This window comes from Perca fluviatilis, chromosome 6 (assembly GCF_010015445.1).
Source record: "Perca fluviatilis chromosome 6, GENO_Pfluv_1.0, whole genome shotgun sequence".
NCBI lineage: Eukaryota > Metazoa > Chordata > Actinopteri > Perciformes > Percidae > Perca > Perca fluviatilis.
Window position 1 is genome coordinate 33,335,808 of NC_053117.1, and position 17,437 is coordinate 33,353,244.

General features: G+C 39.5%; 2 protein-coding genes across 2 annotated transcripts in view; one reads left to right on the forward strand and one right to left on the reverse strand.

Moving 5' to 3' along the window:
- The window catches only part of prkg2 (protein kinase cGMP-dependent 2), a 40,677-nt gene extending 32,469 nt beyond the window's left edge, over positions 1–8,208 (forward strand). The window contains exons 14-19 of the mRNA XM_039803542.1: positions 227–368; positions 2,064–2,227; positions 2,451–2,573; positions 2,987–3,049; positions 3,571–3,637; positions 5,023–8,208. Coding sequence (XP_039659476.1) covers positions 227–368; positions 2,064–2,227; positions 2,451–2,573; positions 2,987–3,049; positions 3,571–3,637; positions 5,023–5,118 — 655 coding nt within the window. The 3' untranslated portion in view covers positions 5,119–8,208. The remainder of the gene's footprint in view (positions 1–226; positions 369–2,063; positions 2,228–2,450; positions 2,574–2,986; positions 3,050–3,570; positions 3,638–5,022) is intronic.
- A 2,962-nt stretch (positions 8,209–11,170) lies between these two features.
- Positions 11,171–17,111, reverse strand: bmp3 (bone morphogenetic protein 3). The gene is made up of 3 exons (XM_039803543.1): positions 16,026–17,111; positions 13,828–14,753; positions 11,171–11,427 (listed from the first exon to the last, which is right to left on the reverse strand). The coding sequence occupies exons 1-3, from the start codon at positions 16,300–16,302 to the stop codon at positions 11,236–11,238; spliced, it is 1,395 nt and encodes a 464-aa protein (XP_039659477.1). The 5' UTR covers positions 16,303–17,111; the 3' UTR covers positions 11,171–11,235.
- Positions 17,112–17,437: the final 326 nt, after the last annotated feature.

Here is a 17,437-nt window from a genome sequence, read left to right on the forward strand (position 1 = left end):
GGGTAAAGTGATAGTATTACTGTCAGGTTACCATCTAATGAGGGACTTATCCTGGCTTGCAATAAAGAATCTCAGGTGCAGTCATTATAAATCACTGAATAAGAGCTGCCTGTAACTGTTTAGTTGCATTTGTGTAATGAGACCACTTCTCCTGCTTCTCTGCCTCCTGAACAGCATAGAATCTGACGCAAAAAAGTTTAAATTGGTCTTTCTTTTTCGTGTTTAGGGGGAGTTTTGATGAGCCTACTGCCAAATTCTGCGTTGGTTGCGTCACAGAGGCTTTCGATTACCTCCATCGCAAGGGTGTCCTCTACAGAGACCTGAAGCCAGAGAATCTCATGCTTGATACCGAGGGATACATCAAACTGGTGAGCAATTGAACATATTCTGTCTTGAAAACATAAAACAACTGCAACCACAGCTGGCAGGATGTTTCTCTCAAATTGTTCTTAGATCCTCATTGTAAATAGTTTGGGTAACACTTTCTATGAAGCCTGTCTCTATAATGCATTATAAACACAGTTATAATGTCTTGTAATCTGCTTAAGTATAGTTATAAGCACTTATGAATAATCATAATGCTTTATAACTATAATTATAAAGCATTTTTATAATATAATAGCTATAGTGAGTTTATAATCTGCTAATAACTAAATTTATTGAGTGTTATAAACAGATTATGAACTCATTATAACTCTGTTTATAATGCGTTATAGAGACAGTCTTCATAGAAAGTGTTACCAGAGTTTGCGTTGTGTTTTGGTTGACAATTACAGTCTGCAGCTTCAATGTCACAAAGCTCAACAGTTCTTTCTAGCTTTTTTGTATATCATTGCTTGTCTTTATTAACTTTACACTGACTGTAGTGCTTGTTGTAGTATTATGTATATAATGATGGAGATAAAACTATGTACTCATCAGAGGTTTCATGAGATCTAAAGAAAGCCAATAAGCACCTCAGTGTTACTCAATAAAATCACAGGCCTCGAAGTCAAAGTCAGTGCTCATTTATAAATGTATTAAAGTTACTACAAAGCGTTTTAACTAGTTATGAAACCGTCTTAAATTCAATACTGATGCCTCTATACGACCTACATCAGCAAACAAGGCCATCAGCGAGAATATTGGCGATTCTTATATAGTTATTCGTAATACCACTGGGTCCGATTCCCCGCGAAATCACAGAAATCAAGACTTTTTTTTTTACGGCATGCAGTTTCAACAGAAACTCCTTCAGCTCAGACTCCACCTGGAGCTCAGATTCCTGGCTGGATTGCTGGGCCCGCTGGAGAACCAGAACCAGTAAAATGATGATTTTTTAAAGGGAGTCTGGCAGCTGCAGATATTTACGACCAACGCATTCTCATGAACGGGTTCGTAGGATATCGTACGAAAGGTTATGCACACTCAAATATATGATATCATACGAAAACCAGGAGACAGATGGCTGGTCACGTGACATGGGCTACAGAGCTCCGTGCTACAGACCTCCGTTACAGCTCGTCGTATCAGCGGCAGTTAGTAGATGTGTTTAGCCGCTACAGAGTTCTGCGACACCGGCTGTGGTCCTCCGCATGGTGCTCGGCATGGTGCTCCATCAGGTCAGAGATAGTTGGTGGTTCAGTTACCCGAAAATAGGTGACTGTTTGCCGGGTACAGAGCTGAGATTATGGTTAAGTTTTGGCAAGAAAAAGTGAGTGTTATGTGGCACCGAAACGACTAGTTAAGTTTAGGAAAAAGATTGTGGTTTGTATTAAAACATTCCCAAGGAACACACATTTCCTAGGTGAAAGTCATTTGTTTTCCCCAGGAAGCGAACTCTGCATACGAATTACAGTGCTTATCTTTTCCTTACTTTTTCGAACATATGGTTTATGAGAACAGGCTGTTACAACACAAGGTAGCAGTGCTCTTGGAAACACTACCGCTTTTGTCCACAGGGGCCATCAAAATCAACACAAAATTAAAGTTCCTTGTAGTAACTTTAAGATAGTTTTAAGGGAAAGGTCTAAAAGTTCCCCAAAGGGCCTTTTAGAGTTAAGTGTTCAACTCTGCTGTCCCAGGTTGACTTTGGTTTTGCCAAGAAGATCAGGTGTGGCCAAAAGACCTGGACCTTCTGCGGGACACCGGAGTACGTGGCCCCTGAGATCATCCTCAACAAAGGCCACAACTTCAGTGTAGACTTCTGGGCTCTGGGCATCCTGGTGTTTGAGCTCCTTACTGGCAGGTCAGTCGTCTGTGCATCCGGTCTGCAGCAAGTCTTTATTGGAGTAAAGTACCTCATAATCATCCTTCCTCCGGTTATCACTTCAATCTCCTTCCTGATTTGCAGTAATTGTTGTTTGCTGACTTGATCAGAGTGCTGCTGAAAAGCTTCGCTCCAACAGACCTCGGCTAAATCAAAGAGGCTAAATCTCTACCTTTCCCCCCCGCCCCCCTCCACTCAAAAGTCCTCCGTTCTCAGGGAGTGACCAGATGATGACCTACACTTTCATCTTGAAAGGAATCGAGAAGATGGACTTCCCCAAGAAGATCACAAAGAGGCCCGAGGATCTCATACGCAAACTGTGCAGGTACAAGATCACATGGGCAGAGCAACATTCAAAAGTAAAGCTACTAAATCCTCCAATCCATCACTTCTACTACTTTTACTGAGCCACCAAATTTCACAGAACAGAATTTGATGATGGCTGATGAACTGAAGACAAAACTTTAGGATAGCGATCCAGACCTGCTTTAGTTCAGGTACCTGAGATGGGAAAGGATTCTGAACCACGTAATCCAGTCAAAATTTGCCTTTGAGCCTTAAGTTCAATTAAAAGCCTAAATCAAGAGGCGGCAGTGCCTTTAAATGTCTAAGCACTTCTGGACAACAAAATGGCAATCAATAATAAACATAAATGTCCAGTATTTGAACAAAGCAAGCAAGACAATAGAAAAAGAAACTCTATGTTTATTTGGATCTACACCCTCATCTACTTTACAGGCGGAATCCCTCAGAGCGACTAGGCAACCTCAAAAATGGAATTACTGATATCAAGAAGCACAGGTAAGTAGGGACTGACTCATTTTGTTGCTGATCTCAGTGGGAAGATTAGCCGAGCTATTAGCACTGATTGAACATTATGAATGTGGGCCAGTGGTTTATGACCACAGCAATTAGATAATCACTGAACACACTGTACAAGAGCAGTAGGATGTAAGCATATTCAAAGGCTTATTACATTATTGGACTTTGCACAGTCTTTCTTCACTTAACTTGCTTTTTTGAGTGAATATGAAGGCTGAGAGAGATACAAGAAGGTCATAAAGTAAAGTATGTTATTTTTAGGCCTTTGAACTGATAAAGGCTCTTACTCTTCACACTGGGCCTCTTTTAGCCAAGCACATTGCCAGGAATAAGGGCTCATGTTCAAGGCTCCTCTGTAACACTGTAACATCCGAGCGGAAATTGGTCAGGGAAAGTAGTGGTGTTAACTTTTGTCTCTTTTGTGTCTCCTATTTGTTTGTACTGGCAGAGTCAGATTTACTTACAAACATGTTTTTATGTGCTCCATAATGTGTCTGAAGGTGGTTTAACGGCTTCAACTGGGAGGGACTGAAGGCGAGGACTTTACCATCTCCACTGAAAAGAGAAGTACGTTTATGTTTATTTGTTTCACAGACATAAAATCCAAATTACATTGAAGAAATCCAAAATACATGTGAGGGTGTGGTAGAAACCTGTAATGGCTTATATAAAAACCACACCCCAAGGACATACCAAGTGTAGACATACTAATCAAAAATACATTTCCAGTATAGATATTTATCCAAAGTTGTATTTGCAAAGTTCTAATACAAACCAGTCCAAGAAGAAACTTTTTTTGCAAAAATGGCAAATGTTGAAAAAATAACGTCACTATACTACAGTATGTACATTTAAAGCCATTAAATACTGTGATTTTATTTTATTTTATTATGATCCCCATTAGCTGATGCAGAACATCAGCTACTCTTCCTTGGGTCCACGCAAAACATAAAACATGACAACAGATAAGACGTTTTGAGACTAAACAACCACTAGAAATAAAAATAAGAATAGTATAACTAACAAAACTCTTTCTCGCAAACATAACTATACATTTTCCTCTTCATATACTCTTGTATATATTACAAGAGTGATTAAAGGTGCCCTGCCACACAAAACCGTTTTTACTTGCATTTTTTGAAATATGTTGGGTACATATGTGTTATGTCGTGAATGTGAAAATGAACTGCTACCTCCTCTGTCAGCTCTAGCCACTGAAAAGAAATAAGCGGAGAAATCAGGCTAAATACAAAAGCTGGTCAGTCTGACGTGGTGTTGCCTGAGCTCATAACTATTCATGAGCTCGCCCAGTTGCGCTGGGTAAAGGATGCTGATAGCCAGGCTCTCATTGGCTAGCTGTTAGACAATCAGAGTCAAGCAGCTTAGCTCGTTGAATATTAATGAGAACTGGCACAAATCGAGCTGAGTCTTCCTGCAGGCTTTCTATACCATGCTAGAATGGCTTGAAACAAGGTAACCAAAGCATTTTTTTCCACAAAAATGTTACAGAGTCCATGGTAGAACTTCAGACATTACCACAAAGTAATGAAATACATGTGGTAGAGCACCTTTAAATTATTCTATTAAGATTTTTATTTTGCATTATTGTGTCTTTGGTCAGGCAGCTATACAACTTTACCTTTTTGTCTTGTTCACATTTTATTGGGTTTACAATAAACACGTGGACGGGAAGTGGGAAAAAAAATCCATTCCTTCTTTGATTCATTGTAGTGCTCCTTAAGGCTTCTCGGAGGAGGATATCAGTTGAACATAAACTACCTTATTATAGCGAGAATGAGCACCAGCACAACAACTGACCTTAAAAAAAATTCAATTTAGGTGCTCCAGCAATGGTGTTCCACTACTGTTGGATTCCAAAACTGTTAGTAATTCAGAAGGCAACTTAAGAATCCAGTCTTTCACCCCTTCCTCCTTCATTGTCTTCTCTCCAGCTTACAGGACCGACAGATCACAGCTATTTCGACAGCTACCCTCCAGATGAGGACAGTCCTCCTGAAGAGCTGTCTGGTTGGGATATGGACTTTTGAGACCTATTGCTGCATCTTTCCATTGTTGTCTTTTCTTTGCACACCCTAACCAAAGCTTGATGGGCAAAGGCCACCTTACATCAACTCCGGGCAACATGGTGGAGGACCTCAGGTTCTGGGCAACAGTAGCTGCAGTTAGCGGGTTACTTTCTGAACTAAAGATCGGTCGTCTCAACACAAATAAACAGTTATAGGCAAATTCTCCTTGAGAAAGTTTGACTGTGAAACAGTTTGTAATGTAAAAATCGCTGTCCTTTTGGTTAGTATATCTGACTGTCACTCAAGCTAATCTAGTACAATATAGTGCTAATAGTGATACAGTAGTAGTGGCATGTTAGCATAGCAAGCTAGAATCTGTAATACTGTAAAGGTAAAGAGGTTCTCCACAATCTGCTGCTGCGAAATGTTGCAGTGGCTGCTGCTGCTTGTTGCAGTGGATAAACACTCACCTAAACCGAAAACACAGCTGGCAGTGTAAGTGGGTGGGAAGCCATTGAGGAATCAAGTCATTGGATGGTTGGGATTACTTTGGAGTTGGGTAACGAGAATCAGCTCTGCTTTGTAACCAGTTCAAAAATTCTAGCAACCTAGAATTCATGAAGGAACATGCTTTTTCATTCAGCTATTTGGATCCCAACAATAACGTTTCAATGGCAAAGTTTGGCCTTAATGCGCTTCAGTGTACAGTTCCAGTTAAGGCTCATGTACAGTGTTTACAAAATGGCAGACCGGAACTAGCGCTAAAAAGTGTTAAGTGCACAAAAGAAAACAGTGAGAACAAGTAAAAAGGCCCATGTTATACAAGTTAAATCACTGATGAGGGAGTAGTAACGTTAACAACATACTGTACCAACCACATTTTGTTTTGTTATCTCTGCTGAAGTTTCTAAGTTGGTAGAGTAATTAATTACAGCTTTAGCTTTTCTAAGCTTCATCTCCTACTGCTTTGGGGAGTAAGTCTTGAAACAGACCAGTGTCCTGTGTCACAGTATTACTGTTTTAACAGTCCTTAATCAATCTACGGCCATTTAATAATCTTTCACAGATACCTAAAAAATATAGTTTTCAGACACTTTTTTCTAGGCCCTCATGATGGTTCCAGATGTGGTTGGCGGGGAAATTTGTGATACAGCTGCAAAGTCTTTATTTCTTACAGCTGAGAGAATTTGTGATTACATTGGCAGTTTTTTTTTACGACTGTTGAGGAATGGAGGTGTGTGGTGAGGAGATCATGTGTGGAGATGACACTGTAACTTGAGAACAAACAGACTCGGGAGAAGAGATTCTACTTAACTGCTTAGACGGCAACATTTGTGCTAAGAAGCATCAAGAGTTCCTTGTGCCAACAGTGTTATCCTCACAGTCCCTCCACTGCCCAAACTAGACACACATAAAAGCATGAACACCTTCCACACTTAAGTTCTAGAGTGTGAGCATCGCGGAGCAGGGTGCCTAACCTGAAGAAATATTTACCTTTTTGAAGCTGAGTCAACTCTGCGGTCCCCAGCTTCTTAAGAAGAATGGCAGTTCTGCTCGGTCTGAGGCGTTGATGATGTGATGAGGAGCAGCAAACAAGTTTACCTTGGGGGATTTTCAGGAACTTAGGGTTAAAAATGTATGTATTTTCCATTTTCAAACACTTGAGGTTTACAGTAAATCGACTGTGTACCATGTGTCTATGTATATACTGAATACTGTAAAGCACAAGCATAAAAAATACACAATTTATACAATCCAAGCTACATGTTCCTTTATGTAAACCTTAAAAACTGGGTAAGTGAATCTTGTAAATATCACATATATATATGTATACATTGACTGGTGAATGTGTGTGGACAGTATGTACAGTGTGTGATGTTGTTGGTGTATGGAAGCATCTGAAATTCCTGGAAAAGCTGTGGCCTTAAGATAATGACTACTGATTTCAGGATACAGCTGTGTTTGTTAATTATTGTTTTTTTAATTTGACATTTTGTAATTGAATGAAATAGTTTTCTTAAATTGGTCAACTCAAATTTTATTTTATGCCACAATAGATTATTATTTTATTTTCTTACCAATATGTGCAGACCTTTTTTTAGTGGAGACATTTTGACTTGTCAAACACAGGGGTATGTAAAGACATTAGTGATAGCTGCATTTCATTTTGTTCAGTGCCAGGCCTGATAATCAAACTAAATTCAACTTCAAACGAACATACTGACATCATGTTCATGTTTGCCAATTTCTGTTGGCAAGTTATGTTTTGTTTTGCTGTAACCAAACAGTATCAAGTGATGTAAAAGTTCACAACAAAACCAAAAGAACTTAAAATTTAAGATTTTAAGACATTACTTCTCCCAGTAGATGTACAACCTGTCTAGCTGCGTCAATGTCACCCACACTTTTTACTTTTTGTGACCATTTTTTGCTGCTATTTTTCATGAATGTAGTTACATTGCTGTCTAGCTGTAAAAAATGATAAAAGGCCACATTCTTAATCCTGCCTAACAACTGTACTTGAACTGCTAAAGAAATCAGGGATTTGGGCTAGCCACAACCCTGTTTTTAAGCATGCTGGCTTACAGGACCCTTAAATAAAACTATTTCTAATGTCATCACACTTGCTTTACTGCAATGACAAGTCACAATGTCTGCCACTAGAATGACCTGTTGCTCAATTTGTGTGGATTCATGACTGAACTGTACCTCAAAATAAAGTTTTACAAAAACAGAAATGTCACCAAACTGTAAAAACGGCAACATGTATTTAGACCTCATGTTTGCTGAACATTGTTAGTGCTAAAAGATATCAAATATCGAAGCCTATATTAAGGCAAGGGGATAAAACATAAAAAACTCTATAGTATAGTCTATCTACTTTACATGATTTCAAAAGAATGAAAACACCTCATTTTTTTTGCACACAATTTTGGCTGTTGCGATATATACTGTATTATCTACAACTGCCTATGTCAAGACAAATCCTACAAAATGTATATTGTACGTGTATATAAAATGTAAATATTGATGTTTTTGGGCACTATATTAAAGTTAAAGGCAAACAGTTATACTGCAAATAAAGACATACTTCTAAGTTTTGCTATTAAATTTCAGAAATATTCATCTTTTTTGCAGAATTGTACCAAGGGAGAGATAAAGGAAATACATTTTGCTTTGCGTGTTGATTTTTTCCCACTACCCTTCGAAACCTTCAGGTTTAGAACCAAAAACATCCTTGATAAAGCGGAGTCTTGCATACTTTTATTCATTTCTTTGAATGCTTTGTAAGGTAGGTCAGAGCTCAGAGGCGGGGGTGGGGGGGTCTTTAGTAGTGACAAATGTCCATCACAGATATAAAGACCATCGACATGTCAGAGTTTTGTTCCCCCTTTCCCAGACCACACCTGTACAAGATATGCAACATACAGAAAATAAATAGATGCATGTTAAAGGTCATTTCCATATACAAATATATTTTATGAAGCTTATTGTACAAGCATTTCTTTTTTTACCTACAGCATAACATTTACAAAATAGGATTGAACAGTGAAGAGGAGTAAGCTCTTATAAACTGCTGATATACTGTACTGTATGCTTTGATTTTTGCACTCCAAAAGACATCATTGAAGTTTAGAAACGGGTCGAGTCTCGAATGCAGCACAAGGAAAGGCCCCAAAAATGACTTGTCAGCGATCGTCATGTCTGCAATGTTGTACTGGCATAACCAGAGGTAGCCACTCCATTCTACAGCATGCACTGATACAATCTGTATTGGCACAAGATGAGGAAGCACAAACTGGAAAAAGGTGTCAGTACAAAATATATAAAGTTAAAAAAAATCTGCCCTTAGCTATTGACAATAAACAAATGTCTCTGAAATATCAAAATAGTGAATTATTTGAAATACATTTTAGAGTAAATTCTCCATACTTATCAAAAGAAAATGCACTATGTTCACTCACTGTAGACTATTTTGTACCATTAAAAAAACTATTCCCAGCTGCTTGCTTTGACTTCATTGCAAACTGAGCTCAGTTCTCTGAACAACCGAGACCCTCTGAACAGGCGATGAATCAAATCAAACCTTTTTGAAAAGCAGAAATCCACCCATTTCAAAAGGCACTTCTATCTCAAAGAGACATTAGAATGTCATCAACATATGGTGAGCTATATACAAAAACAATGTACAAGTGTATAGAAAAAAGGTTTGCTGCTATATTTTCAGTCTATTTGCTCTGAATAAATATTTAGTTTTTTGAACTCTGACAATAATAAACAACCCAAGCCAACGTTACGACATGTCAGCTGCTCTTCCAGGTGTGCCTGTTGTTCAATGTTGACCTGACGCAAAGTAATAATGATTTATGTAAAATCTTCTTTCTACAGTAATATTAAATGCTTATGTGACCCAGGAAAACAAACCAGATCTCCCTGACCATTCAATATATTATATGTAGTGCTCACCATTTTTGGTTTTTATTTTAAAGGGGGAATTTGAAGATCTGATGAGAAAATCTGGGTGAAAACTGGATAATAAAATCCCAGAAGCACAATTTTGAATTACTTTGAGGAACTCGCGCATAATGCACTGCTCATTTTATTTTCTAGGGTTGCCACCAGAGGACCCTGTTTACTGTCAACTATACTTCCCAGTTTTTTCTTGGAGATGAAAACACAATAGTGTTTTCGATCCATCTCAACCTTTAAAAGAAATCCAGGTTTTTTCAAAGAAAATTGGCAAAAAAAAAAAATGATGAGCCTTTAGGATATGTAAACCAAAACTGATTCCAGACCAGCAGTGTATATTTACTTGATACTGACGTTATTGATATCTTAGTTGATTAAAACAGATTTCTAGAAGCATCTGGCAGTTTATAATAGTTTTTCTTAATACATGTCATTCTATGCTGTAAATACGATACATACTTTTAAACAGAATGTAATGGCAACATGTTCTGAACTTCAACAACGCCAAAAACAAATAGGTTCAGCCTGATATCAGTCCATTGAAACCATTAGTATTAAACTTGTATGCCTGCCATGACTTATTAGATTTCTTTTTGAGCTTATCAGGTCCAACAAGGCTTTCAAAATTCCACACATCAATTGGCTTTTAGAGTCTTGTGGTTTTACACTTGTCAAAAACAGATGCTGATAGTCCTTGTTCAATGTAGTCCTTTCTTCTTTTGATATGCTGTATTGCTTTATCTTTCCAAATCAAATCTAAAGTTTACTTGCAAAACATCTTCTTGGTGAAACAATGGTATTTTGGGTCTCCTCCAAAACTTCCCATTCCAACTGTTAATGAAGACCACAAATGAAAAGTAGCTTACACTTCCTCATATAATAAACTCTTAAAATGTGGGTCTTGTACTGTACAACAATGGAGCAGTGATCTAAACACAAATATGTACGGCTATCTACTGTACCGTCTACGTCACAATTCTGGCTTTGGAATCTAATATATCTCTCTATAGCAGCCAAGCCAATAATTATACATTAACTTCTCATATAGTGAATAACACAGTGATAGTACAGTACAGACATAAATACATACAAATAGTAACAAAAACCATGCAAGTGCGAGCATAGGTGACTTGGTGGTAATGACAAAAGACAACTTCAAGCTATGAAGGAGAGAAAGATGAGAATGACCCCCTCCCTCAGAGGCATCAGTTCAAACTGAGATCATTTATCCTGAAAATTGATTTTTCCTTCAATTCTTGTCTCTCTTATGCCTCGATCAGTATTTGTATATCTTGATAGTGAGTTTATGATTCATATTCACCCTGCTCTCGCCCAACATAACTGAGCAGCGATGATTAAGACATAAAGATAAACAGTGGTGGTGAAATCGGAGCATGGAGATTTGACTTTCCATTCCAGTTATCTTTCACGAGGGTGACTCACACAATCCATTCCTTCCCATGACCAGTCTCCTCTTCACCTGGAACAACAGGCTGTACTCTCCTCCAGTGCAAAAGGGAAGTTGTGTTCAATGGGTGTTTGTGAGTGAAAGAGTGTAAGACTTAAGGGACAGGAGGAGAGAGTTTTGGCTGCATGTGTTGACTTTTTTTTTTTTTTTCTCTGTATGACGTGAGTTTTTTGTGAACAGGCATTGAAGGACAAAAACATCTATCTACAGGCACATGAATCTACAGTCATATTGGGGTAGACTTTCAGCACCACATTCTTGTCCTCGTCAAAGAAGAGGATGCTGAGGGAAGACATCTTCTCTGGGACACAGCACGGCTCAGGGATGCCAGGGACGACGCCCACCGCCCGCACTATGCTCTGGATGGTGGCATGGTTAGAGGGCTTCAGAGACTATAAAGCAAAGGGACAAAAATGATTAAAAAGGATTTAATGTATCCAGAGAATAATATGCTTCAAACATTTTGCATTGCAAAAGTCCATTATTATTAAAACAAATCACTGTTAAAGCAAATGTTTTCCTTGGCTAGTATTCAGTGATGCACTTTAATTTCTGATCACTTTGTAAATGTGTAGATGTGGTTGTTTTTTCATATTGTTACATAATTTTTTTTTTTTAGATGCACTTAAAGGCAACGTTTTTAACAACATGGGTTTTGTTAATTGGCAATCACAGAAATCGACATTAATAAAAGGTGTTAAATGGGATTAAGAAGTTTAACAGGGAAAAAATACAAGTGGATAGACATGAAGCCATTCTTTTTTCTTTTTTTTTAACCACATATACCAAACATATTTGGAACAGAAGAAACAAGTTAATGGTTTAATTATTAGCCAAGTGTCCATTGTTAACATCCATCACAGTTAACATACTGTTAAATTCTGAACTATGACTAACTTGCGATAGTTGTGCATGCATAGTTTTGTGAGCGATTGTTACCGACATATTAGGTCCAAAAAAGTGATTTAGATAATCTTGATACACTATTGGCATGTTTCCAACCTGTCTGATCATCTAACTGCTCATTTTGTGTACCATCTGAATTTGTTGTAGTGGTGTTAAAACCAATAGACATGACCAAATCTATTAAAATAGGGCCACATTTGTAATATACTGGAATTTTCTATTAAGAGTCCAGGAGTGCATCTTTTACATAGCTCTTTGTGAGCTATTTATTACAACATTTATCCTTTAGATCACACAGAAACCACCATCCATAGCAAATTTGTCAAGTTAACATATCTACTATATAATGCACAATTAAAAGAGTATTGTTCAGTGCATCCAACAAGCAGCTGCAGGTAGACCACAATCAGAGGGCCTGAGTGCTAGCTCAGTTCACACACCTGATCAGCTGCTTCATGTCTTGGCAGGATCCAATAAGTGACAGAGCACCTTTTAATAGTAGCTATTTAGCAGATTTTAAAGCTAGCCTGACAAAGGAGAAACAACATCACAGGCAGCAAACCTACAGGAGAGGGAGGAGGTTGCCTTAGGCCCTACTTCTGGGACCAATTACGTCCGACTACAAAGGCCGGCGACTCCGAGGTAATGAATTAAGTGAATGGATCTCGTGCATTCCGGCCATGTTTAAAATACCTGTGATGTTATCTTGTCACCGGGGCCACAAGCTACGAGGGGAGGTGATGATGAAGATTAGTTGAAGTACAAGTTTCTTTATTTCTCTTACTTCTTTGCATGTTCTTTCAAATACAACTGAAGAGAAACCTTTAGGAATGACATAAAACTGAGTTGCTTCCTTAAAGGTTCTTGTTCGTTTTCCTTCACCATGGTTATAAAGTTTTATTGATTTTCAATGTCGAGGTCAGCCACCTGCTCCTTAAGAAGTTGTACATCTGAGCAAGACTATATTTAAATTTTTTGTTACAAAGCCATTTGGATTACATAATCTGTAGTTTGACCACTTTTACTACATGTTTAGTAAAGTAGGACTTCCCTCTAGACTGACCTTTTTTTGTTAAATTATATAAATTAAGCTCTGATGCATATCATCAAAGACTTAATGACCTTAATGCTTTAAATATACAGTAGAAGATAAAAACATGAGCTACAACTGTAACTAGTTTATCCTGGCAGTTGAAGATGAAAGCAGATGGCATACATTTCTGTTACTTGGCATTATCATTTATAATAGAAGACAGATATGCTTCAGGGACTGATATTAATGCTATCCAAATAAGTAAACGAGGAACTGAAAGCATAATGGCTAGATGTACTGATAGCTAAAGCCTGTTCTACTCACATAATATTTACCATACTGGCTGAAAAAAAGCTCTGTGTTTAAATGTTAAACATACTGACTGATGTTTGTAGTCTGTTGTACTGTATGTTGAGTTCTGCTGTCATATCATGTATGTTAGTGCATCAGTTGTTAATATGTATCTGAACTAAAACATCTAAAACACATTTATATAAATTTACTTGGTGACAAAACAGATTAAGAAGCTGGCAAAAAAACCTGAATGTTTTGAAACTCAAATTTAAATAAAAACATATGTGGCCTACAATTTGCAATCTATTGGCAGAGAAGAAACAAAACCTGGTTACTGGAAGTGTTTGAAGTATGACCCAGTAGAGCAGTGGTTCCCAACCCTTTTGACTTGTGACCCTAGAAGCAAAGCAATGTATAATTGTAACCCATTGTCACAAGTTACATATGTCTATGGGCCTAATTTCTCCTGTTTTATTTGAATTAAGTTTAGAGGCCTGTTTTCCCAATTACTGACCCTCAGGTTGGCAACCATTTCAGAAGTGCTGTACAAGAGTCTCACCTTTGGCATGGGGAATTGGCAGGACCCTGAGCAGTAGTAAGCATCAAACGACTTGGGTGATATAATCCATTCACTCCATCCAATGTCAGCAAAGTCCACTTTCAGGTATCTCCGAGCGCAGTTCCTAGGCTCGTTCCACTGCTTCTTTCGTGCCTTTTTGATTGTCTGCTCATCAAACTGCAGCAGGGGCATCTTGTGCCGCTGATTCTTGCGTGTCTTTTTACGTGGCCGACGGGGCTGCTTGTTTTCAAAAGGTTCGTATGGACTCGTCTCATCCCAACCGGTCGTCTTGTACGGATACTCGTGCCCGGGAAGTTCGTTGTTTTGCAATGGGAGCAGAACGTTCACCGAGCGCTTGTGTCTGGGCTGCGGCTGCTCTTCTTCAGTGTTGTTTCGCTCACGCAGTCCCAGTTTTTGGAAGCTGTGTGAAATGGAGCCTTCCCCTCCCACTGAGTGGTGTCTCTGGAGGGTAGCTACCACACTTTCAGGCTCTGAAATGGCAGAGTCATTGGCGTAGACCAGGATGTAGGGTGAGCGGTCAGACAGGAGCTTCTTCCATTGCTGGGGCCCTTGGGAGGCCACATCGATCCCAATAAGCAGCTCGTCGTGGTGTTTGGCCTGGTTGACCACACGAGTAACGTCCTTCCACTGCCAAGATATGAAGTCCCTGTAGAGGGTCGACACATTGATCTGAAAGTGTCCTAGAGTCCTTATCTTGTTATCTACAGAGGCAAAACTCCAGATGACCATGTGGATGTGGTTGTGCCTCCGGGGGCCGTGGCGTCCACAGCTTTTGGACCTGGAGCAGCCCTGGGTGCTGTTCTGAAGGTCTCCAATGTAATAATGAAGAGTGGCAGACAGAACGTCTTCTGACTTGGTGAGGGAGGTGAGGTTGAAAATCTGCAGCTGCTTCTTGTTTATTGTACCTGTGTATATAATGAATATTATTTGCACAATGTACCACAGTTGTACAGGACATCACAAACTAACCAACCTTACTGTATTAATTAACAATAACGATCAGAATAATTTTTGTATGAATGTATTCACTTTATCCTGATCCAACATTTTCTCAGCCATGCGGATAGCCTAATGTTGGTTTTATTTGCCAAGGTTTTGAAATATCTGAAGTTTTCTGTCTTTATCCCAATACTCCGGACAATCCACAAAACACGCTTATCATATCTAAAGTGCTCCCTTTCTTTGAAGGATAGTAGTTTCACCGAAAACCTTTCACCGTGAGGTCTGTGGATCATCCAGAGTAACCAGGACAGTGTTTATGGAAAGAGATGTTGTGGTTGCCTTTTTAACATATAATATTGTAAAGTATAATTCCAGAAAACAGTCTCAAAATATCTCAAAACCCAGGCATATAAAACCTCAAACTATCTGCATGGCTAGATACCACTGGGGGTAAGAACATGTTTGTAATTTGGGTGAACTGACCCTTTATATGCTATGACATACAGCACCCAGGCGATAGGAGGCAGTATAATCTAACAAACTTTGACCCTAAATTGAAAAAGGTCGTTTTTGATAGTGGACACGTCGAAGTGATAATAGCACAGCGCAGCCTGTAAGCAATTTAGAGTTATAAGATTAAAGTTACTGGAAGAGTTCCCGGAGAAAACAATAAAAGCCCTTTAAATGCAGAAGCTCACTGCAGTGAAAACTCTTCAATTCTGCTCCAATGCAGAAAGGCTGGGCAGCTGCCAGATGCTGGCTCGAGAGAATATCTATCTACACTATCTAACACTGAAATCTGAAGGTGATGAAAACAAATGTGTTGGGAAAATATTTTGCATTCAGATATCGGATGCGGAATCTCTGTTCCTGGCGCAGGGCATGGGTAACAGGTTGATAACATTTCCATGACTGGATCAACAGGTGTATCTTAGTTTCTGCTCAGCACGTGAATGGCAGTTTTCACCTTTCTTTACAGTTTTATTAACAAAATCTGAATAATAAACATTTTGCTCCTGAAATGCGTGCTATTTTGTTTTTAATATAACAGAAATTGCGCACACATTCTGTAGCTCGGTGCATTTTGTGCGGATAATTGTAACTGAGCGGGGCAGGACACGTTACCAGATCCAGTTTACTTTTACGAAAAAATATTATACAAGGCTTGCATTTATGTCCTCTCTTGACTAGCAGAACTCAGTGTTGTTAACATGCGTAAAACTTTGGACACCTACCCCAGTGCGCTTTGAAACTGCGGACAGTGTTGCCGTCCTTGAATGGAAATCCAGCCCGGTTGTACTTCGCGTAAAGCATCTGCATGTGTTCCGTCATTGTATCCTGTAAAAGCAGATCCTGGTCGTCTTTAGCAGGGTGCTTTTTATCCTCTGAATGCGTAAAATCCACCTTTCGTCTGTCGGGGAAACTGTCCGTTTTCAGCATCGCGCAGTATCCAACGCACATATAACTCCATCCGTAAAGTAGTAGGACCACAAACCGAGAGTATAGAGCCATGCTTGAGCCAAAGCGAAGGTAGCAGCAGAAAAAATAATAGTAGTGGAAAACCTAGCACGTTTCCAAAAGCGGTCACTATCTCCGAAAAGACAGACCATCACCTGAGGAGTCCTCTCTTAGAAAATGATACCATCACCTTTGACACCAGTCACAGCAAGAGAGGAAGGTGGGCAGGCAAAAGTAAGAGCGTTATCCAAGTTGTCTCTGTGCTTTTGATAAGTTGCAGTTCTAAACGTGCCACAGTCAGTGAATGATAAATGTTCTGGCGCACAGCAGAAGGTGTAGTGGAACAGATGCGGGAGAACTAAGCCGCTAAAACAGCGACGCTCTTGGTTTTGTATCCGAGCTCTGAGCTGATTTCAGGACCAGCAGTCAACCGTCCCCCCGTCTCAGCTTTCATTGAAGGTAAAGCATGTTGTGCTTGGTATTATAGGACTTGTGGGACCAGCTGGGTATCTCTCTCTCTCTCTCTCTCTCTCTCTCTCTCTCTCTCTCTCTCTCAGAGTTTCCTGTTCATGATACTTTTACGCACATTCAGCCTGGGGACAAATTATCTTATCTTATCAAGAGCTGAAAGGCTGTGTTGTCAGTTGATTCGAGACGGATCTTAAAAATATTTCATTAAAGGAAATTCCGCCAATTTATTGAACTGATTTTGAATATCTAAACAGCTGCCGCAGAACAGTCCCTCCGTGCGTAATTTCTACTCCACAGAGCTGTGCGTCTGGACCGCGCTGCTGAATGAAGCGGCTTATTGTCGGCATTAAAGGCTCTCTCCCCTATTTAGTTTAGTTCAATAGAGTTAAGCACACACATCCTGTACCATCACGGTCCGATCCGGATGCTGTAGGCCTACTGTGCCTCCCCCGACCCCCTCCCCACCGCCCCCCCAAAACAGCTCATCCAGGCGTGGTTTAAACAGCCAGCCACCCACCACCCCCCCTCGCCACTGAGCTTCTCTTTCAGGGGCACTCGGGAGGAAATGATTAAGGCATTTCCCCGCCCTTGGACATCTGATGGCAATAATATTAGCATGCCATGTCCTTCATAGCAGTCAACACACTGAACGGGTTTAACCCCTTCAACTGTGAGGAGATGGGCAGGACAGAATCAATTCAAACAACAGCAAAGCGGT

Bases quoted from the DNA above. Each gene is read 5' to 3' on its own strand.
- bmp3 (XM_039803543.1), bottom strand. From the start codon at position 16,302: ATGGCTCTATACTCTCGGTTTGTGGTCCTACTACTTTACGGATGGAGT. The intron at 14,754-16,025 runs GTAGGTGTCCAA...TTATATACACAG, and splicing joins CAGTTTCAAAGCGCACTGGG to GTACAATAAACAAGAAGCAG. The intron at 11,428-13,827 runs GTGAGACTCTTG...TTTGCTTTATAG, and splicing joins GCCAATTCCCCATGCCAAAG to TCTCTGAAGCCCTCTAACCA.